The sequence below is a fragment of the Nelumbo nucifera genome, chromosome 1 (genome assembly GCF_055504915.1).
Source record: "Nelumbo nucifera cultivar China Antique chromosome 1, China Antique-T2T, whole genome shotgun sequence".
NCBI lineage: Eukaryota > Viridiplantae > Streptophyta > Magnoliopsida > Proteales > Nelumbonaceae > Nelumbo > Nelumbo nucifera.
Window position 1 is genome coordinate 78292736 of NC_142649.1, and position 26942 is coordinate 78319677.

At 37.5% G+C, this 26942-nt stretch overlaps 1 protein-coding gene and 1 pseudogene across 2 annotated transcripts; both read right to left on the reverse strand.

Annotated features, from left to right (window-relative positions):
• Positions 1–1291: 1291 nt before the first annotated feature.
• On the reverse strand, positions 1292–23095 carry LOC104605682 (bifunctional riboflavin kinase/FMN phosphatase-like; annotated as a pseudogene). Its single transcript, XR_016069691.1, has 11 exons — positions 22869–23095; positions 21336–21454; positions 18639–18825; positions 14570–14700; positions 14360–14429; positions 14184–14249; positions 2493–2647; positions 2304–2399; positions 1967–2120; positions 1813–1896; positions 1292–1712 (listed from the first exon to the last, which is right to left on the reverse strand). The product of XR_016069691.1 is annotated as a bifunctional riboflavin kinase/FMN phosphatase-like (transcript).
• A 1248-nt stretch (positions 23096–24343) lies between these two features.
• On the reverse strand, positions 24344–26661 carry LOC104605681 (putative F-box protein At1g49610). Its single transcript, XM_010270532.3, has 3 exons — positions 25466–26661; positions 24866–25042; positions 24344–24747 (listed from the first exon to the last, which is right to left on the reverse strand). Exons 1-3 carry the CDS (start codon positions 26453–26455, stop codon positions 24424–24426), a joined length of 1491 nt encoding a protein of 496 aa, XP_010268834.1. The 5' UTR covers positions 26456–26661; the 3' UTR covers positions 24344–24423.
• Positions 26662–26942: the final 281 nt, after the last annotated feature.

The window sequence follows — 26942 nt, forward strand, 5'->3', positions numbered from 1 at the left end:
AGGATGCGGTCTAGCCTTATCGCACGACCATTCGAGGTCGCCGCAGCCATTGAGCCCGTGCTAGACGCTGACTCTCCTTCGCGTGACATCCCTATTGGGTATGCGCTGTACGCCGCCCTCTACCATGTGTGGCATGCCACAAGCGCCTACATCAATTTAGTTTGACTAAGATTTTCAATTGAACCGAACTAATGCTTTTATTTAATTAAGTATATAAAATATTTAATGTTCTATTTAATACTTTATACTTATTAATTATTATCTTTTCCAATAAACAATTTGGCAATTCTCCATTGGGCTTTGGTCCATTCTAACTTTTAATTAATAATAATTAATTAAGACTTATACTAATTATTAATTGTTCATTAATTATTTGTGAATAATGACCAAATCAGCAATTCCCCATTAAAACCATTGGACTTTGGGACCATTTTAATTTTTAATTAATAACACTTATTAATTATTAGAATGTTTATCATTTATGTGGAATCAAAGTCCAACTGAATCAAACCAAACTAAATTTGGGTAGGGCCACTAAGATTCTAAACTCTAATTTGGTTGGTGAAAATGATCAAACCAAATAATCAGTTAGGTCATTGATTCTAACCGAATCGGCCGATTATACACCCCTATTTGGGACAAAAGCCCCATGAACATTAACTTCGTGACAAATACCCCCTAACCATTAAATGGCATAATGCATTAAATTACTAAAATGCCTACCTGACCTTTTCTTATTTTCTTTTCCTTGCCCTTTTCTCTTAAACCCTAATTGACCCAACGATATCTCCATTTTCTCTAAACGGAACCAACTAAAATGACAAGAATCATTTCACCGACAATGAAAAACAAGTTTCTTTCAATTCTTTTTTCATTTCACTATATAAATGCCTCTTCATCTTAAAATATAAAAATTATTCACTCATTTCTCCAAGAAAAACAAAATGAAACCTTAAGTATATATCTATTAGAAAGAAATCTCTACCATTTCATCCTAACCAGAAATCTGCAAAGATCTATTGGAGCAACTAAGAGAACTCCAATATTATATTTAAAAAACTAATCAAATCATAAATCATTCAAATAAATAAAAAAGGATAGTTCTGGGATTTAAAAAAATTTAAACAGTTAAATGAGAATCTTTTTTGAAATTGATGAAACTCTAATTGAGGAGGGCATTTGTCACAAAGTGAAAGCTGAGGGGTTGTCTCAAATGAAAGTTTGACCCTATAGTACAGGAAGGTCTTTGTAATTTATCTATCTATGATTCAAATGTTGTATACGTTCAAAGTTTAATAGAAACTATTTTCAAGTCATTTTTAATTCATGGATAACATTCAATTCACATCCAAATATTGATGGTTCAAATTTGGATCCAGGTATATCCGATTCGGTCAAATTCATTTAAAGGTTACAGCCCAAACTTTTAAATCTTAAAATTTAAGAGGATGGATTTTCAGCTACGACAAGGCTTAGATGATGAATTGAAGATGATCCGTGGACAATTTTCATTCCTCAAAGAGCTTTTGGCGTATGGATCAATCCTTTAGCTACAAGAAATGTAACCAAGATGTTACACTGTTCCTCAAAGAGATTCTCAAGTATGGATCATTCCTGTAACCAGCATACAGGGGAAGATCAAGGGCTTTTTCTGCAACAGTTCTGTCTTCGTGAATCTTTCCTATCAGGCTATCGATGTTAGAGAAATTGGCCTGTTATATTTGAAGCCTAAGTCAGTTCACTATTTAACAATAAATAGGCAGAGACAAAATATAAAGCAAACTGCAAATCAAACATGAATTTTTAAGCTACCTCTGGTCGAATGTATCCAACAATAACAAGACGTAACTCCTCTCCATAGAAATCCTCATCAAAGTCATGAAGCAGCCATGGTTCCTGACATGGTGACACAATTTAGAAAACAAGATTTTCAGAAGCAATCATCTTCAGTCTATTGTCTACTCACTATGGTCTTCTCGCTGTTATTGAAGTATGGGTTCCAACCAATATATTCATGACCATCTTGTAGATACCCCGTGTTGATAACCCAGCCCAACCAAAATATACGCCTGACTGATGTTCTGAAAGAATTTCCAAATAGCCTTCCGTGGAGAGATTAGCTGAGAGAAAAAAGTGAGAAGGAAAACAGGTAATGAGACTGGTTGAGGTGTAAATTATAAGATGACAATATCCATACATTTTCCTAGACAAAATGGACCTTGTGTTCATATTGGACAGGATAAACTACAAATAAGCAACTAATGATCAACCAAATTATTTTGTTGTAAATCTGTTTCACATACCTGTAGGTATTCCAAGTACCTTTGAGCCACGACCATATCCCTTGATGACAGGGCCCCCAATATACCAAGGTTCAACTGGTAAAGTACCCTCAACCCCTGCAATTCCAAGTTAGTGATTTTGGTGACAGCTGCTACTCAAGAGGAATGAAGAAATGATCAACAAAAAAGTATAAGTTGTCAGAAACATACAATCTTCAAATGGTGGAAGCCCCCACTTTTCCAGCTGTAGATCAATTAGAGAGTTAAGCATCTCATCAGCTGAAGTGTAAAGATGGGATTGTTTTGGAAGGGATGGAACAGCAATCACTTCCATTCCAGCAGCTTTACCAGCCATAACACCAGATCTGTCAACACTCATAGCATTCTCAAAATCAGAAACATATATGCTAATGGAAAATCAATGGCCAAGACATCCACAGTAGTAGAGATAGGGTTTTGCATTAACTTCATTTCCAACAGAGATAAAATAGCTCATGTAACAATCTATTGATGGTAGCCATTCTACTTGAGTCAAAAGGTTAAGATAAAGTAAGCTTATCAATCTATTGCTAGTACATGGGTTTTCTGTGATTAAGATCAGTCTCAACCAAGAGGATCTCTTATCTTCAAAAGAGTGGTTGCTGTTTTTCTTCCAGAACATTCAATACACTGAGAAATATTATAAGATCCGTCATCCATAAAATATGATCCTTTGATATGCCACGCTTTAACTAGATTTGACAAATGATTTGGGACACTCCAATGCTGATCATGTGAAATGATATCTTTAACAAGAATGCACAATTAAGTGATGCGAAACTGATTTGGGCTAGTATCTACAAGTACTCTTTGTGAACATTCCTTCATCAGGAACCAGGAAACAAAGTGATCTCTTGTCAAAATCTGAAGGATTGCAGTGGAAATAAAACAAAAGATAAATAAAAAACAACAAAAGGTTATCTTTAAGGGAATTTAGAGATCATACTGATCTCTTAAGGGAAATATTCATCCTCCATAATGAGTATATTGTAGTATGAATCTAAAGAAAGAATAGCACCCCTAGGATCAGTGCATACTTTCATGTCTTCATCTCCGAGGGAAGCATTCATTTAGTCAATCCTTACTAAGATAACCGGGAGGTCAACAACCCAATCATTAACATGTCAACAAAATCTTGTTTCCAAATGACTGTGTGGTTAGCTCGTCAGTTGGTTTTTTGGCCTCAACATTCAATATGGAAAAGGAAAAACAACTCTTAAATGACCTACTGCTACATAATGTACTTTCAAAAAACATACTCAAATCTTTTACCCTCTTTGAATCCGAATTTGATCCAGTAAGAGCTGGATTCGTATATCCCTTCTGATCCTAACAAATCGAATTGGGAAATTGGATCCATTAAGTTATTGGATCAAATTCAGATACACCCCAATTCAATCCAATAAGATTTGACCTGATCTGTTAGTTATGAAATATTATATATTATACATTATATAATATATATTATATAAATAATATAATATATTATTTATATTATATCATCAAGTTTTTTACTACAATCCAGATCAAATTGGATTCGAATTGGATATTTAATAAGATAATCGAATACACCCCTTACAAAATTCGATTCAATCCATTTTCAGTCCTACACATAATAGTGCCATATGTTTAGAGATTTCCAATGGTTCATTGCTATGTTGTTTGCTCCCATATTAATTGGTGGCAGATTTAGCCCATACTCTCCACATTCATTTGCTTATACTTCAGCATGGTGGTGGCCTACCCCAACTACTCCATTTATATTGGCAAACCTGGCTCCATCCCATCAAATTGAAACTTCCTGTCCTTATCAGGTCCTTCATATAAAAGAAGCCTTCTCTTTCTTTCTAACACCTACATTGCAACCACATGAATAGTGAATAGAGGTAATAGACAAGGAGACTGGATAATGCAATCTTTACTAGAGTTATCTTACTCTCCCTAGACAAACAACTTTTCCGTCCAGCAAGATTCTTTCCAAGTTTTTCCGCAATTACATCACAAATAGCCTCTGATTTGTAATTGGCCCCAAGGTTAAGCCCAAGTGCTGCACTGATAAAGTTTAGGGGTGCAACTTGGGCCGGGTTATCCTGAAACTAACCAAAAAATCTTTACTAGAGTTATCTTACTCTCCCTAGACAAACAAAAATTTTCCGTCCAGCTAGATTCTTTCCAAGTCTTTCCACAATTACATCACAAATAGCCTCTGATTTGTAATTGGCCCCAAGGTTAAGCCCAAGTGCTGCACTGATAAAGTTTAGGGGTGCAACTTGGACCGGGTATCCTGAAACTAACCAAAAAAAGGTCAGGTTAAGGTTAGGGCTGACAAGTATGAACCTTTTGTGAGTCATTTTTTGTATTGGTACCCGGAAATCCAATTTTTTTCTTTGTAGGGATTTCACTTTCTTTTTGTATTAATATAAAACTCTTTCATTTGATTATGATAAATACAAATACCGAGATTTGACACTTAAATCTTATTGTTTTCTTCATTTAGGTTAAAGAAACCTGCTTTTAAGAAAATCTAGCAAGATAATAATTCACTTCCCTAGGATTCCTGTGGCAACCCAAAACTCTAACAGAGGATCCAGGTAATTTCCAATGCTAACTCCTGCCAATCCATTCTTCCTGTACAACTCAGAACGCAAATTGAAATTATCTCCAAATTATGGGCTTGATCATCACAACCCTCAAAAAACACTTAATGTCATGAGAAAGTATCATCTCTCTCTCTCCTAACTCTAAAGCAATGGATCTGCTTGTCGGGTCATTTAGAGAAAGTCTAAACAATGTGAGGTCATCCATGTGGATTCCAAGTGGAGACATGGTTGGAACCTGAAAAGGTCCAGCCCTGTACCCGGTACCCGTTTCAATGTAACCAGAATAAGCCATTTTATGGGCAATTTTTTTTTTTTATAATTGTAAAATAGAGCCTTTTTGCAGCTAACGTTATTTGGGAAAACTCGAGAACAAAGTGGACTACATGTGTTTCATGGACTGGAGAAGTGGACATTTGGCCAAGGGTTCACCATCCAATGGACGGTTTGGATTAGACAAATTGATTCCTCCATGTGGCAGAAATAAATGGATCATTGTTAAAGCCTTAAATTTTTCTGTATTGGGAGCTAGCTTATAAAGCCTTTCTTTCCAAACCAGTCTTCAAGCCTCAATCCTACAAGTGGCCTAAAGTAGTTTATTTAAGAAAGAAATGGGCTTGTAGTCTATTTCAGTAGACACCAGACCCTAAATTAATTCAAAAAGGTATTGTTGATAGATGTATTGTATGTAATGTACACAGGTTTAGTGCCCGCAGGGGTATTTTTGTAATTTTGTAGACCTCTTGTGTTGTACGGCCAGTATAGTATAAATACAAATGCTTCACTCGCATGAAGCAGTTCTTTTGAGGCCTTAAGTCTGCAGCCTCTTCTCTTCTCCTTCTTCTTCTTCCTTCCTTTCTTCTTCTTCTTCTTCTGCTCAACATGGTATCAGAGCGGAACCGACCAGGCCTGGAAAACAACCAGCTGAGGTCTCTCTCCACTGCTGCGTAGAAGCTATAGTCCTTATGCTCGAAGACAAAGAAGAGAAAGCATTCTCTAGTGCTGCGGTTAGTCTCCACTGCCGAGTAGGGTTCTGCTACAAGAAAGCTGACTGTTCAACTTTCTAGCGCAGAAAAGGGTTCTGCTACAAGTTTTTTCTTCTTTATCCTCCAGCCCAGGTGCTGGTGACTGGAGTTGCTCGGCTAAGAAGACTGTAGAAAACCATCCCAGATGTATGAAGAAGGGTTCTGGCCTGCAGAAAAGGTTGAGTCCATGAGTGTACTGCCTATTCACAGTTCGGGTGACCTAGGTACTGAACTGAAGTTTCTCTGTTTATGGTTCTCTTCTTGCACTATTTCGATGGACTGTTAATGTCCTAAAATCTGAGTAGGGACTGTTCGGCTGTTTTTTTTTTTTTCCCTCCTCCGATTGTGTATTGCTCTATTCAGCTCTCTACGGGACTGTTGATGAACCCTAAACCCTAAGTGACTGTTCGTCGGCCCTGGAAAGTGGATATCAGCCGATTAGGTGTGGTGAACCACCACTTGTATTGCTGTTCCTATTGAGAGAGCTTCATGAAAGTTGTAAAACTGTAGGTCATTCAGACCTGGTTACACTGCAAGTGCAGTGTTCGTATATTGTTCTGTGGACTCCTACAAAGTGTAGGTCATACAAACTAGTACTGCAGCTGCAGTGTTTGTGCTTGATTCTCTGTGAAACCGAAAATCAGCAAGTGCCTAGTTGTGGACTGTAGCAGCTCTGTAAGGCAGTGTGCCTTTGGTTTTGTGTACTTCTAAACCTAGAATCATGAATAGTGAAGATTCAGCTACATCCAAAATCTCCACAATGCTGAATGGAATGAGTGGGAGCAGTGGCCTATCCTTCCCTATGGCTGTTGTTCCTCTTGATGGGTTAAATTACCTAGAGTGGTCAAGAGGGATCAGGTTATACATAACTGCAAGGGGAAAAATAGGCTACATAAATGGAAGAATCAAAGAACCACCTTCTGGAAATGCAGAACATGATAGATGGGATCAGGAGAATAGTATGGTTATGTCATGGCTTTTGATCTCCATGCAACCACAAATAAGGAAGAACTTCATGTGGGCTGAAACTGCAAATGAGATCTGGGAACAGGCAAAATCCACAAATTCTGAACTTCGACACTATGCCAAGATTTATCAACTACAAGCAGCCTCATCTACTTGTCAATAGGGGGAGAGAAGTTTATCAGTTTATTACTCTGACTTTACCACTGTTTGGAAGGAGTTGGACCATTACCAGAATATTGATTGGAAGTGTGATGAAGATGCAAAATTGTATAAGAAACTTGTCTCACAGCAAAGAGTGTTTGCTTTTTTACATGGTCTCAATCCTATCTATGAATTCATCAGAGTACAAATTCTAAGTTCTAAGGATCTTCCTTCAATTCAGGAGGTTTATGCTCTTGTCCAGTCTGAAGAGAGCAGGAGAAACTTGATGAACAACACCGGAGGGGATGCAATTGTATTGGCGGCAAAGGGGGGTACCTCTACTAGTGGTGGACCTTCTTCCAAGAGAGGGGATCTCTAGAAGAAAGCAGAAGATAAGGAAAAATTGTGGTGCACTAATTGTCAGAAGCCCCGGCACACCAAAGATACTTGTTGGGATCTTCATGGGAAACCAAAGTGGGCTCAGGATCTACCTAAGAAGCAAGGCTCAGATGTAATTAGAAGGCCCGAGCAACAAGGTACCAAGAAACACCACATGGCCAACATGGTTATTTGGGAGAATCAGCCCTCCACTTCTACTGACTCAAACACCACATGGCCAACATAGTTACTCTGGATCTAACCCAATGAAGGATATTATAAACTCCTTCTGTGACCATTTGGAGCTTTATGGTAAAGCAATTCGCCAGGTGGATGCTCCTCCCACCACCTCTTTTGCATCCACATCAGGTAATCTTGTCACAGCTTTCCATGTTGCTTCTCACAACCTTGACTCTCCATGGATCATTGATTTTGGAGCGTCAAAACACATGACTAGTATGTCCTCTTACTTTCAAACTTATCACCCTCTTTCTGGAAGAGATAAAGTGAGACTAGCTGATGGATCATACACTTCCATAGATGGTCAAGGAACTCTCTCTCTTCCCCTCGGCCTTACTCTTTCCGATGTTCTTCATGTTCCAAAATTCCCTATGAATTTGTTCTCAGTCAATAGTGTTACAAATTCCTTAAACTGTTCTATGACTTTTTTCCCTTCCTATTGTGTGATTCAGGATTTGGCATCAGGGAGGATGATTGGTAGGGGACGTATGGTTGATGGACTCTACATGTTGGAGAATACGGCTGGCCTTCATGTTACAGAGTCTATGAGTCAGTTCAGAAAGAGTAAAATATATTTGTGGCATTGTCGTCTGAGTCATTTGTCCTTTGAGTCCTTGAAAGTTGTTTTCCCAGAACTGTGTAAGTCAGTGTCTGTTTCTAATTTTTCTTGTCAAACGTGTCAGTTAAGCAAGCATTGTAGAACTCAATTTCCTCAAAGAAATAGTAAATCTGAGTTTCCTTTTCACATTGTGCATTCTAATGTGTGGGGCCCTGTTACTTTACCTTCTAAGAGTGGCTACAAGTACTTCATTACCTTCATTGACGATTATTCCAGATACACTTGGGTATATCCAATGCGAACTCGTGAGGAAGTACCAAAAATTATCCAAGATTTTCAGCGGATGGTCTTCACCCAATTTCAGACCGAGATTCAAATATTTCAGTCAGACGATGCAAAAGGGTTTTTCCATAGTGACCTCACGGAGTTCTTTTCTTCACATGGCTCATTTCATCGGAGCTCTTGTGCCTGCACGCCACAACAAAATGGTGTGGCTGAACGAAAGAGCCGACACCTCCTTGAAGTGGCACAGGGTCTACTACTCCACATGAATGTTCCCAAACGATTTTGGCTTGAGGTTGTCCTTTGTTCTACATACCTCATTAAACGAATGCCCTCTCGTTGGTTAGAGTACAAAGCCCCACATCAACTTCTCTTTCCTAAAGCCCCTCTTCTTTCTATCCCTCCTCGTGTTTTTGGTTGTCAGTGCTTTGTCCAAAACCTATCTCCCACCCGAGGGAAATTGGACTCTCGTGCTATCCCATGCATATTTCTTGGGGTATCGTTGCTTTGATCCTGTTTCTCGGAGATTCTGTGTCTCCATGAATGTTACCTTCTTTGAAGATGACCTTCTTTCCTGTTTCTCCTCAGAGGGAGTGTAGACATGAGGAGAAACTGGTTCAGCTTCCTCCTCTTCCTAATCCTTCTCCTCCTTCCCCTTCTCCTTCTGATCCTCCACCTTTCCGTGCTTTTTCTCGTCGTCGTAAAGGCCAACCAGGTTCAAGAGTTGTGGAGAATCCAGAAGCTGTACCTCAAGTGCCATCAAATTCTTCGGGGGAAGATCATACTCACTCAGGTAACTTGACTCCCAATGATGGTCCTGACCTCCCTGTTGCTAATGATCTTGACCTTCCTATTGCCCACAGGAAAGGTGTTAGGTCGTGCACCACTAAACACCCCATTTCCAACTTTGTTTCCTATGAGAACATCTCACCTTCATTTCGTGCCTTCCTTACCTCCATCGACAGTATCCCTATTCCCAAGAATGTGGCAGAAGCTCTCTCAATACCAGAATGTACAAATGCCATGAAGGAAGAAATTGATGCTCTTCACAAGAATGGCACGTGAGAACTTGTTGATCTCCCTAAGGGAAAGGATCTAGTTGGATGTAAATGGGTGTTCACTGTTAAGCATGGGGCTGATGGAACCGTGGAGAGGTATAAAGCTCATTCAGTGGCAAAGGGTTTTACTCAAGTATATGGAGTTGATTATGCAGAAACCTTTGCCCCTGTAGCCAAAATGAACTCTATTAGAGTACTTTTCTCTCTTCCTGCCAATCTGAATTAGGATCTACATCAGCTCGACATCAAGAATGCCTTCTTGAATGGTGACCTTGAAGAGGAAGTTTATATGGTTCAACCCCCCGGTTTTCTGGCTCAAGGAAATGAACAGAAAGTGTGCAAGTTAAAGAAGTCTTTATATGGGCTGAAGCAATCACCAAGAGCTTGGTTCAGCAGATTTCATACTGCAGTTTAGTAGAGGGGATACGAGCAATGTCAGTCAGATCACACACTGTTTGTAAAAAGGGGAGAAGGTAAAATGGCTGCCCTAATAGTATATGTGGATGACATAATTGTTACTAGTTTCTAAGGATGAAATTCAAAGTTTGAGGGGCTTCCTTGCCACTCAGTTCGAAGTGAGAGATCTAGGACCTGCCAAATACTTTCTTGGAATTGAGGTTGCCCGATCAAAAAAGGGTATCTTCATCTCCCAAAGGAAATATGTCCTAGACTTGCTTAAGGACACTGGAAAGATTGGGGTTAAGCCAGCTGACTCTTCCATTGACCCCAACCATAAGTTAAGTGCCAAGGTGAACCTCTTAAGGATGTGAAGAAAATCCCGAGGCTTGTAGGGAGATTGTTGTACCTCTCTATGACTCGTCCAAACATAGCATATGCTGTTGGTGTCCTCAGCCAGTTCATGCATGCACCTAGGTCCACTCATCTTGAAGCAACGGAGAGAATACTGCGGTATCTTAAGAAGTTCCCGGGTGCTGGCTTATTATTCCAGAAACATGGACATTTGAGAGTTAAAATTTACACAGATGCGGATTGGGCTGGATCTCAAAGTGATAGGTCTACTAGTGGTTACTGCACCTCTGTAGGAGGGAACCTTGTGACTTGGAGTAAGAAGCAAACCGTGGTAGCTAGATCCAGTGCTGAAGCTGAGTACCGTGCAATGGCACACGGAGTAGCCGAAGGTATGTGGATAAAGAATTTATTGGGAGAGTTGGGTTTTCCAGTGGACAAACCCATGACTCTAGTCTGTGACAACAAGGCAGATATAAGTATCGCTGCTAACCCGGTACTACATGATAGAACAAAGTACATTGAAGTTGACAAGCACTTTAAGAGAGAAAATCATCATAGGTGAAGTATGCACTCCATACATCAGCTCTGAAGACCAACTAGCAAACATCTTTACAAAAGGCCTAAACCATTCCAGACACCAAGATCTCTGTGACAAGTTGGGCATGATTGATATCTATGCCCCAACTTGAGGGGGAGTGTTGACAGATGTATTGTATGTACTGTACATAGGTTTAGTGCCCGCAGGGGTATTTTTGTAATTTTGTAGACCTCTTGTGTTGTACGGCCAGTATAGTATAAATACAAATACTTCACTCGCATGAAGCAGTTCTTTTGAGGCCTTAAGTCTGCAGCCTCTTCTCTTCTCCTTCTTCCTTCCTTTCTTCTTCTTCTTCTTCTTCTGCTCAACAGGTATTTGGGCCCTAATAACAGTTCATTAGGCATTTAAGGGCCTGTAGTATAACCCATTTAAAGGGGCAGCAGGCCCTAAAAGAATTAAATTTGTGTTAATTAATAAAGTCCCACTTAATGTTATGAGGTTGAGGTCCCACCTAAGAAGAGAGGGGTGGGGAGTTACCTACCCACCTCCCTCCTCTATATAAGACCTCTCTCATTGTAGGAGAGAGGGCTTATGCTATTCTGTTGACAGAATTTCCAGCAACAAGAGAGAAACAAGAAAAGAAAGAGGAGAAGATTATGGTGTGAATAAAAAGAAGAAAAGAGAAAAAAGGCAGGGATTGAAGTGTTCTTCCTCTACCACTTCACTATAATACTTCTACAGCCTCCTTTATGAAGAGGAGTGTGTGTTTCCTTCTACTTCTCTCACCCTTTCTTTCTTCATCTTTTTTTTTTCTTTTTTCTTTTTTATTTCTTGTCTCACATTTAATCATATATAAGGAGAAAACCATCTACAGCCTTGTTCATAAAACTTGGTTGATTATGGTTCCTTACAGCATATTAACCTATAAAATCACCACTTTGTGCAAGGGGGAAAACCATCTACAACCTTGTTCATGAAACTTGGCTGATCATGGTTCCTTACACCAATATTAACTCATAAAATAACTACTTTGTGTGAGGAGGAAAACCACCTACATCCTTGTTCATGCAACTTGGCTGATTATAGCTCCTCACACCATATTAGCTCATAAGAATCATTATTTTGTGTTGGGAGAAAGACTATCTAGAGCCTTATTCATGAAATATGGCTCACTATGGTCCCTACTTATTGTTTTCCATAAAGAAAAGTTTTATTTATTTATATTTTCTGGTTTTCTCTTGAATAAAGGAAGAATGTGCACCAGAATTTTCAAATGAATAATTCTATGGTGAAATTCTACTTAGTTTTTTTTTCTGCTCTTTTACACTTCCAAAACAGAATCAAGAGGTTTTCTCTACCCTTGCAGAGATAAATTTAAAGGAACATCTAATATGATATCCCGAATGAGACTTTTACTCAAATATCAAAAAAAAAAAAAACAGTTATTGTTCTAATTGGGTGAACTATTTTATGTAAAAATTATATTAAAATTTATGCACTATGACCAGGCTATTAGTTATTCTCATTCTCATCACCTTCATCTAGCATGGATCTGCAATCTACTCAATCATGGGGGTGTCTTTCCTAACCTCATATTCCTAGTAACCAGCAGTGTTTTAAAAGCGCAAGGTGCAAAAAAGGCTCATGGGTCAATTTGCGCCTAAGGCGAGGCATGCACCTTTTTGAAGCAAGGCGCAAAAATACAAAAGCAAAATGCTAAAAAATGAAAAAAAAAAACATTAAACATAATATTAATAAAATGTAAACTTAAATTTTAAAATAAATGTTTTAAAAAACCTATTATCTAAAATTAAAATACATAAACATAATATGCCAAAAAAATAAAAAAAAAATATAAAAACATAATATTAATAAAAATATTAACTTAAATTTTAAAATAAATGTTCTAAAAAACCTATTATCTAAAATTAAAATACATAAACATAACATGTAAAGCATATTCAAATGAGAATTTAAAAATGAAATCAAACACAAAACATTTTCAAGCATATAAAACCCACAATCTCTTTTTTTGTCAATTACATTACTTCAAGTAGCTAATGTGACATATTACATTCCTAATTCTACGAGCCGCCTTTGTGCCACACCCCTCGAGGCAAGCCCAAACAATTCCATGTTAGGGTTTGCCTCAAGGGGCGTGGCACGGGGATCCAGGGGCAGAGCCCCCGGCCCAACCGCTAGACTCAAAAAAAAGGAAAAAGCGTCAAATTTTCAAACGGCACACGCCTGGGCTGAGACGCAAGACGCACCAAGCATGCGCCTTTTGAAAGGGCTACATCTAGGACCTGGGCGAGGCGCCTACCCTAGAATGCGCCTCGCCTGTGCGCCTAGGCGCACCTTTTAAATCACTGGTAACCAGGGTTCTAGGATGGAAAAAGACCATAAATCTCATACTTCACCTGGTGACTAAGGGATAAGGCCACAACCATGACTATATATGCTCTTTGAAAACTAATAGTATAATATGAATTCAAAATTTATCCACCCTTGAGGTGAAACAATAAGCCTTCTTATACCCCCCCCCCCCAAAGAAAAGCCCTGCAAACTACAAGACCTGTTTGCAAGCCAGGCTATGGGCTCGGCTTTACATTGTTTCAGGTTTGGGCTTCGGGTTAGGCCCATTCAAATTTTGGAAAAAGCTAAGCCCGAGCTGAACCCATGAACAGGCCTACAAACTATCAAATCAAAGGTTTATTTCTTTCTTATGAGAAATTGATCTTTATTCTTCCTCCACCTATTACATAGATCCATCACAACATGTTTACCATGCTCAATCAACATCCAAATTTCAAGAGGTATCCTCCTCTAAAACCAACCTAGATGTCTGTCCCTGCAGTTTTCTAGTTTTGGTAAATTACTTACATGTTATGTAAATACATAGGAGGTTAGCTTCCTTCAAGAGTAACAATAACAACAACCAAAGCATCTACCTACTCAATTCAACATATGGGGCGGGCTACATGAATCCTGTTTCCCCATTTCACTCTATCAAGGACTATATCCATTGTAAATTCTGAGACCTCAAAACACTTATAAGAACCTTCTGCCCTATCCTTAGCTCTTATCGACCCTTCAAGTCACAAAATGTCACTTCTTCTTACCTTATTGGTGCATAAAGCATGTCACTTTAATTAAAAACTAGAGATTCTGTATCTAGATGAGATGCATGAATTTTGAGGACTATTTCAGTTAATTTTTTTTTGAGGACTATTTCAGTTAAAATAATAGAAGAATTTTCTCCCTCCAAAAGATCTGATAAAAATGCTTGTACAACAAATTTTTCTTTATGGAATGTAAAATCACTTACAATGAATCTTCAATGACTAGGCAGTTGGAAGGTTCAACACTCAACCTTTCAACAGCTTCAAGGAATCTAAAACATGAAAAAACCAAAGAATTAAATCATCAAGAACTACAATATAAATTGGTAATGTTATTCAATGGGAAAATAATAAAATAAATACTATAACTCTTGCATCTCACATTTCAGGAGATGGTTTCCCCATTCTCACTTCATCACCACCAATGATGGTAGAAAAGGATTCTTTCCAACCTAAAATGGAAAATAACAAACTAATAGGGTCAATGGTGAGACAAGAAGTCCTTGATGCATGTCAAGGGCATGCATCAGCAATAACTTACATCACATAACAATTTAAGAACTAAATTCTTGAGTTTTCAATTAAGTTATACCTTGCAGGTGAGATATTTTGGATTCTACACTTGCCCTTGGGGAGTTTGAAGCCAATGCCATTGCCACACCATTGACCTTTAAATGTTTAATTAACCGGTCGGCACCTGGAAGAGGTTTAATTTTGCACCATCTGCAAGTAGAAAATGCAATAACAATTCAGAACTTCACTATTTAAGTATTTATCTGATATGTTTTGAAAATTAGATAACAGTTGTCCATAAAAGGATCCACATAAACAAATAACAAATACAACCCAAAAAAAATACTTATGATAAAGGGAAATACATGGAATTAGCTAAGGTAGGATACAAAAGAAGTCCAGACCAAGGTTATAAGTCATTTGTATCAGGTTAAGATACATACGAGCTTTGAGGAGTTAAAAAGTTTACTAGATTGAAAGGAACAGAGGTGTAAATCGGGTCGTGCCGCCTACGGCCCGGCCCGGCACGACAACACGCGGGCCGTGTCAGGCCCAACACAATGGTTCGAGCCGTGTTGGGCTTGGAGTTCTAGGTCCATGGGCCAGCACGACACGGCATGACTGTGTGTGCTGTGCCACCTGTAGCCTACATGTCGGCACAACACAACACGCAGCATGGCCCATCACAGGTTGAAACAGCACAACTCACGGGTCCGTAGCGGGCCATGCTTGGCCCACCTGATGAACTAGCCGTTAGGGGTGTCCCCAATGGCTAGTTTTAGCTTTTTGTACAGAAATACCCCCCCAACAGCTATAAAGGGGGGGTATTTATGTATTTTGGTTTTGGGGGGGTAGAAAGAATGACACAAATGCCCCCCAACAGCTATATAACAGCTAGTTTGGGGGGGCATTTTGGGTAATGTGATAAATAACTTCACAATGACCAAAATAACCCTCCCAACAACTAAAAACGACTAGTTTTTAGGGTACTTTGGGCAATTGGATTATTTTCAATTTCTATAAATAGCCCTATCCTCCACCATTCTCATCAACAATTCTCTTAATCTCTTTTCTAGTTCTCATACTCTCTCAAGTCTCAATCTCTCAATCTCTCATACATTCTCTGATTCTCCAATTCTCAACTTTATTGAAGTTTCAACAAGAAGAAAGCTTACTCAACAACTCAAGTATCTTAGCTTACTCAACAACTCAAGTATCTTAACTTTCAAATTAGCAATTTGGGAGGCTTGGACTCTTGGAGTTGAAAGGCTTTAACCATTGAAATCAAGTTGGGATTCCGAACCAGCAATTCGGGTAAGTGAAATTAAATTAATTTTTATTTTTTTAGAATTTAAAAAAATGGCTGGCTTCTCCCAAAACCAATTCCCCAGCATGTTCAATGTCGACAATATTCAGTCACAACATGATAGTATTAGCACTAATATGGATGCTATTGATATTGACAAAACTTCCACCCCTAGTACTGATACTAGGGGAAAGAAAAAGAAGGCCACTAAGTTGATTAGCCCGGTTTGAAAAATATTTAAAAAAGAGGAGGTTCAAAGGAAAAAAATGGTTGTTTGCCAAAAATGTAGGAAAGACTTTAGCTATTTGTAACAAGGGTGTTACTGGCCATTTGGGCAAACATTTGCTTACCCATGACAAAGAAGAAGAATAAGGGAGAGAAATAACACAAACACAAATTGGGGGGGGGGTTGGTACTTTTAAATATTCTCAAGAAAAAATGAGGCAAGAATTAGTAAAATACATTGTACATGCTAAACAACCATTTTTGTTAGCTAAAGATACTAAACTTGAAAAATAGTTATGTAATTCTGTAAATCCACAATTAAACAAAGTTTCTAGGAATACTATTAGATCATATTCTTTAAAATATTTTTATTCATATAAACAAAATTTAATTTATATGTTATCAAATCTTAAATCTAAAGTTGCAATTACTTCTGATATTTAGACTTCTAAATTTTAACATAAGTTATATTTGTGTTATTGGTCATTTTATTGATGAAAATTATCTTTTAAATAAAAGAATTTTAAGCTTTACTAAGCTTGAATGGCCACATACTGGCCCAACTATTGCTGCCAGTATTTTAAATACTTTACATGCTTATGGAATTGACAATAAATTATTTTCTATTAGTTTTGATAATGCTAGTAATAATGATTCAGCAATAAGTATTTAAAAATCTCAATTAAAACCATGTTTAAATGGTAAATTATTTCATATCAGATGTGAATGTCACATCTTAAATTAATATATTCAGGATGCTTTAAATATTATTTCTACTCATTTCTAAAATTAGAAATTGTATTATATATATAAAAGTTCTGGAGAAAGAAAACAAGAATTTAACTATTTATGTCAAAATTATGGTTTAAAATATAAACATTTTATATTAGATGTTAAACATTGATGGAATTCTACCTATGCTATGTTAGAAAGTTGTATTTCTCACAAAGAAATTCTTGGTGATTTTTATAATGCAAAAATGCTTGCTGGTATTATATTTGAGAAAGACTGGGAAATGACAATTTGTATAAGAGATTTTTAAACATTTTTATGATGCAACTAATGAATTATCGGGTATTTATTATCCAACTAATTATAATTTAGCTTATCAATTAATGATGATTAGTGATTGTTTTGCAAAATAAAGAAGGAATCCACAATTTAAAAGTATTGTTGAAATAATGGAAAATAATTTTAAAAAATATTGGGAGAACATTTCTCCTCTTTATTGCTTAGCTATAATATTAGATCCTAGGATTAGGAAAGATGGTTTAGATATTTTACTTGAAACATATTGTAGAAATATGAATTTTGAAATTGGAAATAAAACATAAGAAATTAATAGTTTCTTATTTGAAATGTATAGTTTATATGAATCTGAAATAACAGGGAATAATAAAAATTCTACAACTTGCACAGTTGTATCTTCCACTTCTAAACTTAAAAGTCCAATAATGGAAGAGAAAAACGTTTTTATTTAATAAGTAAGAGGCAAAAATCGACTGCCTCAACAACAAGTTCATTTACTGAACTTAATTTTTATTTACAAGCAATTTTTTCTACTTTAAGTGATTCTTCCTTCACCTCAGAGGGAACAAAATAATTTTGATATTTTAGCTTGGTGGAGTGAATATGCAAACAATTATCCAGTTCTCACCGCCATGGCACGTGATCTAATAACCCTTCTGGTGTCTACAGTTCCATCGGAGTCTTGTTTTAGTGCAAGTATTAGGGTGTTGGACAAGAGAAGTTGTATGAATGATGAAAGTCTAGAGATGTGCATCTTCTTTAAAGATTGGTTGGATGTTGAAGATAGATTACAAGACAAAGGAGGGCATGACACTACACCTGATGTTTCACCTGAAGCAGATGATCAAAGTCAAGAACAATAGGAGAAAATGATATAGTCAATATTTTTTGTATACTCAATAGTTGTATAGAAGTTTTAATTTTATTTAATTTATTTGATATTTTTTTAATAACATAATTTTTTATCTTCAGTTTGTAACTATATTGTATTTTTATATTTTATTAATTTATTCCACTTTTCAATTTTCATATTTCATTCATCCAACCATTGTATGCTTTGTATCATTCAAATTTAAATGAAATAAAATTCCTATTTTTCTTCCAATTTGTTATTCACTTTCAGTCTTTGCCTCTTTGACTTCTTATTTGGTTAAGTATTTTTTCGTTTCTTTGTTAGATTTCTTATTTTTCCAAATAGTTCCCAAAGGAAAGTTAAATATTTTAGTTTTACTTAGCAAAGAAATAAAAAAAAATCAAAAATGTCAAAAAAAACAAAAAAAACTGTCTGGCCCGATTTGGCCCACGCCTAAGGCCCGGCCTATGGCCTAGCCCGGCACGGCGTAGGCCCGCAACATGCCACCAGAACGCACATGCTTGGGCCGTGGGCCATGCCGGGCCAACCCCCTAAATTATCCCTAGAGAGGGCGTCATGGCCCAAGACAGCTCATGGACCGGCACGACACAATTTGCACTTTGCGCGGGCCGCAGGTGGGCTGTGCCATGCTAGCTCGACACAACCCATTTTACACCTCTAGAAAGGAGGCAGCTATAAGCAAAGTAAAAGAGGAAAAGTGTTCGAAGTAATTACTGATCAGAGAATAATGGAGTAATTTCCATAATAAGTTTATCTGATGTGCATGGTAGGCCATAATCCTCCATGATAGTAGCTGCAGCTTCCAAAGGTGTCTTCCCTATTATTCTATGAGCTTCTCTCCCATCCCATTGCTTGCCATACTTAACCAAAAATGCTTTCAACACTTCACTCACAATGGCATCTGTTAAACAACTGAATATAAGTTTGACAATACAAAACAAATAAAGATGGCAATGATGACTATACAAAACAACTAATATAAGTTTGACAATGTCGCTTTGCTTGGAAAATGGTGTTAGAGACTACCTTTGGAAAGATATAGACTATGGCACAGGGTAAAAGGTTTAAAATGTTGATGTCAGTGGAAATATCAGCCATCCAAATATAAGAAACATGTCGAAAATGTCGGAAATATCGTATGGAAATATTGTAAAAATTATAAACATGGTTGAAACATTTTAAAATATGCAAAATATAGAAAGATGTTTTATGAAATGATAAAAGAAGCATAGGCACACCTTTTTAAATTATTATCTTGTTGCAAATCATTAAACAAAACTAAGAAACTAAGGTTATAGACAAAGAATACCTTCTGAAGTTGCCCTGTGAACTTTAAGATCTAGAGCAAGAAAAATTTTAACTTATAGAAAATGTAAATGATTGTAATAGATCAACCAAATAATGTATAATACAAACAAAAAACTAATATTTAGCTTCATGCTTGAAATGAATATTGAGCTTGCTCAAAGTTGTAACCATGTATGTTAGGTGGACAATAACATTGTTACTTAACATATTTACAATAGTGTACCACCTTAAGTTATAATATTATCTCTTGGACTCTACATAGTACTGGTAGTGTTCACTGGGGAATATGTTGATTCTAGTAAAATTTCACATCGCTACCTATGGAAGAGGAAATGGAAATATGTCATGGAAAATATTTGTTGTACTCCACATGGTGCTACTAGTGTTCATTGGGGAAATGTTGATTCTGGTAAAATTTTGTGTCGCTACCCATGGAAGTGGAAATATGTCGAGGAAATAGTAGGGAAATTAGGGACATTATAAACCATTTATGAGTATTCATGGTGCTATGGACAATGGTTGGGAGGCAAGGATCTCTTCAGATTCATCCTCAGCTTCCCCCTGGAAATCCATCAATGAGGTACCCCCTATATTTATGAATTATCTTAGATTTGATGTAGACCATGGTAACCTGTTCTGGGAGGACCTTTGGTTGGGCAATTCCCCTCTTAAATATCAACTCTCATCACTTTACTCTCTCTCCACCTTCAAGAGGGAACCCATTTCTAAGTTTTGGTCCAATTCCTCTGTTGGGCTGAATTGGAACTTTGGGTTTAGAAGGGGCCTAAAGGGATGGGGAATGCGAATTCTTGATTAGCCTCTTGAACTTGCTTAGTGAAGTCTCCTTGGGCCCCCACACTGACGATAGTAGAATTTGGACTGCTAGCTTAAATGGGTTGTTCTACTGTGCTCCTTTCTTCAGTGCCCTTATCCAATCACCCACACCGAGGAAGAGTTTTCCCATGAAAGAAATTTAGAGTAGACCAGTCCCACCTAGAATCCAAGCCTTTTTTTGGGAAGCCTTCCCTAGCAAAATAAATACTTGTGATGTAATCCAAAGGAGGCCAAATAAGTGTCTCTTTCCTCATATTTGCATGCTTTGCAAAGCTGGTGGTGAGACCATGCTCTAATTACTAATCTTCTGTTCATTTGTAAATTGTGTTTGGATGCATATTTGTTCTTTCTTTGATTGTACGTGGGATCCACTCCAAGACATGGCTACCCTCTTCAGCCCTAACTTTCAAAGATAGCCTAAAAAGAGGGGTAGAATAACATGGAGAGCAGCAAGAGCAGCAGTATTGTGGACGGTTTGGGGAGAAGTGGAAAACTCCTACACAACTCAAGTCAAAGTTTCCCTAAGGCTGAAGTATCAGCACTGTTACAAGGCCTAAGATAAGCAAAGCAAATTGGACTGCTGCGTATTGAAATAGAGGGAGACTCATAGCTGGTAATCTCATGGATGTGAAAAAACAATCCAGGATCTTGGTTCTACAGGCAAACTTTGTGGGAAATTGAGAAGCTAGTGAGGGATGTGGGTGCAACTTTCAGCTGGGTTAAGAGAACTGCTAATGGGAGGGTAGATTCATTGGCCAAACAAGGGGTTCATAGGGAGCAGTATTTCTGGGCAGCATTGTAAAAACTAAATACAGTATATGGGTAGCTGGGTATACAGTCCCAGCTCTGGATGTACTTGTAATCTTTTAATCATTTTAATAAAATCACTCTTTACTGTGCAAAAAAAAAAAAAAACACAAGAACAGAAGAGATCATAACCTATACAACAAAAAGAAGTGTCATGATGTAAATAATTAATAACAAAGCATTATCCATAACCACAAGATAGAAGAAGTCATCTCCTTGGTTATGTTGCATCCATGGCAATATGGGTAGGAATAGATGGTACCAACCATTTGGTTTGTCTTTGTCCAACATGCAAAATCTACTATTGCAGTGCTTTATTTATGGATGGCCAAAAAAGATAAGGTGGATCTAATAAAAGATATGCAATTGTCCTCTCATACAATCTTGAAGGAAGTATTTTATATGAAAGACATGGTTAGACAATAAAAGATTTCAAAATGAAAAGCAAGAGTACAAATCCACCTGTGTTAAGCAATGTACCATCCAAACCTAGAATGACACATGAAACCAGCTTCCTCAAGGATTTTTCACCTGCCATCTTTACAGCATAATAAGCTCTCAGTTGATGATTATGTTTCCATCTGCAAGAGCCAATTGCAAGAGAAAGTGATTAAACATAGTAAATGGGCAGTAGATGGCTACTGACAAGATTAACTCTAATCTCTTTCTCTCACTCTAGATTTAATAGAACATAATATTGCATTTGAACCATAAAGGTGAAGTCTATAAAACTCAATGTCATATAGCACCATAAAACATGTTATAAACTGGAAGTGCAACTTCAAAAGAAAACATGAGAACAGAATGAAAGAATAATAAGTATCTTTGCATGGAAGGCCCCATCCCTCTCAAGAAATCAGATGAAGATTTTGTTATTTATAGCTTGTTCCTGATACGAATTTGGACTAAAGGTGTTTATTTTTGTTTGGCTATGTTCTTTGACATCATCACGTACTTTCAAGGCAGTAGTCTAATAATTTATTATCTTCATTTCTACTTTGACTTTCATTACAGAAACAAGGTTCCTTTTGCTTGCTTCGTATTTCAGTAATCCTCAGTTTTCATTCTGGTTTTGTTGGAATTTAGTCATACAATCTTTCCTTTTTCTAAGATCGTCCCTCCTAGGTACTCAATGGTCTTTTAGCTTTAAGAATTTGATGTTTTCCCTCTAATTCTATGGAAAAGAATCCCAACACTTAACTTCTAGGGTTTAATTGTAGTGATTTCATATTTACAGCCATTTTGCCCTATCTAATATACTTTCTGTGATGTCCAGAAGTATAATTTTAACTAGTCCGAAACAGATATAATAACAGTTGGAAGAGATTCAAATTAAAAGTACTGACCAAGAAGAAATATTTTCTGGCGTCTAAAGTTCTTACTAGAAGAAATGTTTTCCTCAAGAAGAAAAAGAGCTAAACAAGAAGAAAAACTCACTCTCAATCTTGGGCATAAAGCCATAAAGCTAAACAGAGAGGTTATTAACGTATTGCATGGAAAGCACTAAAACACCAGCTTACTCCTGTTGGCCGTAAAACCTGCACAAGTTACTCATACTGATAACCCAGAAAAAGTAGTTCAGCAGTGCCAAAATTTCAAACCATATTTGGTTTCTGGGGCCTTATTGCAATACTTGATGTCAAGAATTGGGTGGGAAATTCATTGTCAATTTGTCAACCTATTCCCCGTAAGTTTTCAACAACAATTTAAAAGAACCCAACACATGAAAAGGGATTAGCTTAAATACTAAAATGGACTTCACAATTTGTATGTTTTTCCAGTTACAACATCTACGGGAACAATCATTCAATTACAACAGCATCTCAAATAATAGATAAACATAGGCTCCAAGAAACCATCTTTAGTAAAAACTGTAACTTACTGGCCTAAATTCCAACGTTAAGCTAGGAAAAAAAACAATGATAAACAACTCGATCAAAGACTTGGGTAATTGGAACTGATTATTATCCAGAGATGATGGCGCTAAGTAAAGACCTTACGGAGACGGGAGAAGACTCGGGGCAGAGGATTAACCGTTTCATTTCTTACATACTCAGCTTCCAGTTCCAGAACGTAGGCACTGCCACTGCCAGCACTGAGAAAACTAATGCCAGATGCAAGGGATTTACAGGGACGCTCCATCTATTCTTAATCTCCGACCGACAACGTTGGACGGTCGGACCCATGAGAATTGTGAGGAGGCTGGAGGCATAGCCATATCCAGGTAAAGTTTGTCATGTGGTCAGCTGTTTGCCTGATGCCTTGTCGTGGGCCCCACCATATCAATGGAAAACAGGGTTGAACACTGTCAAACTGAACAGAGTTCTTTTTCTATTATTTTCTAGAAAAAAAAAAACATTCTCCTCTTTTCGTTTCTTCTTTTTCAAGGTCGGAGAATCATCAACCCTTAAGCCCTGGCCCCTGGGTAGGTTACATTACTACGTAAATGTAATCGTTTCTTTTTGTATTTTTCAGGTAGTTTTTTTTTTCAAGAAAATGGAACTTAAATAATTAATGTGCTTTCACTCTTCACCATTTTAACAATTTGAAAATAGTGAAAATCTGTATTCAAAATTTAGTGGAAATATGTTCTTTCTATCATCTATTTACAATTCATAAGTGGGTCTTGCTCTGTTGTACCTCCTTTATAGCTGTAATCCTGAAACACCTGCCGCACCTCACCAAGTGCCACGGGACATGAAGCAACCTCGTCCGTCTGGTCTCAATAAATAATCCATTATTTATGAGTGGGTTTTGGTCTTGTATATGAAATGTGTGTTGATTCATCTCCATTCCAAGGAGAACAGGTTAATAACCTTTGCACTCTTGTAAATCATTGAAGTCATTGAGACAGTTGACAAAAAGCCAATCTCTGCTCAACGTCGTTCTCCGTTCTAATTCAGATGCCTTATAATTGAATGAGTCATTCACTCTAACTACAGTGGGCAAAATATAATGGAGAAATGGGCATCCATGGACCTGCCTATTCAAATTCATTATTCATTCATATTGGCTTCTTCAATCCTCAGCGCAAAATTAATTCTAGTGGTCAAGCATACCCTGTATTAACGTGCATCAATGCCTTGTTCCACCATCTGCTTAAATAAATCACTTTCTTATCATAAATATAGAAGAAAAAGGTTTACTCGTTCGAAACTTACACTTGAACATCACAAAGTTGCCGACTTGATTGCTTATGTCCTAGACTCCAGTTCCTTTTTGTTTTTGGAGAGAAAGCAAGAAAAAACTACATTAAACAGGGTAGAACAACCCCAAAACCAAAGCTCACCCAAGTTAGATCAGGCAGTGGAAAACTACACTAAACAGGGTAGAATTGGGTGACCTTTGGCTTTGGGGCTGTTCTACCCTGTTTAATGTAGTGTTTTCTTTCTCCCTAGCCAAAAACGAAGTTAAATTTTTAACAATTGGAAAAAAGGCTTAGGCATCACAAAATTACATCCAACCACAAAGAAAACAAAAACTAGAAGGAAGTATTATTAACAATAACTGGATAAACCAGGTATAATTACTTGTATAAAACCTCAATTTTCTAAGAGAACAAAATTACTGCACGAGGAGAGGCTCTTTGGAAGCTCAACATCTTTTGAGCAATTTCCAATAACTCCTCTGGTGAGAAACGCTTCCTCCAGTTAAGGTGTGCATATCTTGGGGTGTAAATGACCATCTTCTCCAACACCATTGCATTCTTAAGAATAAACTGCACTAGCTCAATTTCATGACACCCTCCTGTAAAGCCATTTATCTTGACAGTCTTGAGGTTGTGCATTAGACAATGAAGAAACAAATTCTGTGAACTCCAGTAGCGTTCTCCATCAAAATTGTATGAATCCAGAAAATCGGCTTCAAAATGAAACTGCCAATGAAGGCAAATTCATGATGAACAACATTCACATTCAGATAGAACAATATGCAGAAGAATCATTATCCAATGAAATGTATGAAAGAATAGCTTCACAGTTTTGTGGAACCACCTGGTTGATGAAAGAGGAGGCCGTCATATTCACAACAAGTGCCTCAAGATCAGGGGAACTTCTTAGTAAATTTGCTATTCCAGGGAGTTCCCATTTGTCAAGACTCGTATCTAGCATCAGAAGTTTGCGCTTAGAAGATGGAGAGGGCAGGATTTTCATCTCCCATATTGACAGCACCTTTCAGATTATATAGTAAACAAAAGAAAATGAATTAAATGAATCCACAAAAACTATAAAAGATACAAAGAGTCTGATCCTAGTTTTTGGAGCTCTTTTGAATTAAAAATAGAAATAAAGAATTCCTATCTTATCATAACCTGATATTTGGCAGGTAACACAAACATACACACAAAGGAGGTCCACTCTCCATTACAAAAACAGGTCAAGCAGCTTTCTTTGCCAGTGCATAAGGGGCACTGTCAATTCATGATACAAGATACTATAGAGTAATAAAGCAAAATTAATAAAAAAAAAAAATTGTATAGAGATCAAGAAAAAATGAACCAATATTACAATGAGAAACCAAATGATGAATTTGGGGCCAAAAGGGAAAAAATATAAGACAATGATGAAGTGTATATCTGTTGTATAGAGTCATACCTGAATGCACCAAATGCCTATTCTGAGAACCTTAACATGCTGAAGAGTCTCAAGAATCACTCTCAAAATGTTGTGGTAACCTTCATAGACGTTATACTCGTCCAGAATGTTGTCTATCATTATTTGAAACTGGAGGGTAGCATCAATTAGAGAGGGCATATTCATAAGATGGCACCTCCTATTTAGGATCCCAAGAATACTCAACGACTGAATATTGGGAGCAGAAATTTCCAGCGCAGAGTTCAAATCAGATGAGCTGTAATAGTCACGCAACGTCAGCTTTTTGAGGTTTTCCGATGTAATATTGAGTTTTCTCAGACCACAGCATTCATAGAGATCCAAGACCTCGAGTGATGGACTGCCTGTTATAATATCATGAACCAGATTATCATTCAAAGGCATATATGACAGAGATAAGCTTTTTAGTGATCTCCAAGAAATCGACCCATGAGGGTTGATTCGGCAGAAGCTGAAGCTCAAATTTGTCACTGACCCGTTGGTCAAAACATGCTGAGGTAACAAGTAAGGATCACCATCCAAAGGGTCTAAGTTATCTCCTTCGGCGAATTCAAGGATGAGCTCTTCCACGTTCTTTCTTGCCGCAAATCGAATCCACAAATCAACACGAGAAGCAAACCATTCTCTGTATTCAAAAACCACACGAAACCTTTTGATTCTTGAACCCCCATAAAGAATTAGAGTGCGATCGACGAAGTTGACAAACCCATCCTCGTCTTCACTCTCCTCGAAGTTAGGATCACTGAAATCAAGATTGGGGACGGAAGTCCAGAGGTATGCCCATCTTTTCGACAGGATGCCTGTCTTTATAGCTTCCTTCGTCGGTAACAGGGAAAGGATGTAGAGGAGGACGGAGTCCGGCAAAACGCTAATCCGGTCAAGCCCTTCATCGGTGTTACCGCTATCACCGGAAATCTTCTGCCGTTTGGAACTGCTAGTTGATTCATCGGAAGTATTCCCACTGTCCTCCATGATTTCAACACTTTCTCATAAGCTTGGAGAAAGGAGAAAACATGGAGGAAACCATGAATGCCGACCCCTCTCTGTCCAAATAACAAAGAAGTCGGTGCTGTGCTCCGCTGAAGTCAATAACTTCTTTTCTTTGAAGAATAAATAAGAAAGAGAAAAGACTGTAAAAGTCTACAAGATAACAAATCACGGGAGGTTTCTTCCTCTACTCTCCACCCTTTCCCGTTAATTTCTTTTATTGACTTTTCCTTTTATTTATTTGGGTAATTTGTCGAAACCTCCCCTTAATTTTCTCTGACAATTTCCGTTCAGTATCCTGCTTTATGCTACTAATAACAGCGTCCTCACTCCTCGCTTGAACTTTCTGGCATTGTTTCATCTACACCCCCCAATCTGATCTGACGGAAGTGAGCAAAATTATCAAAATATCCCAACCTTTTGAAGGGTAAATTAGCTTTTAAATTTGCCCTTCCCTATTATACTGACCACA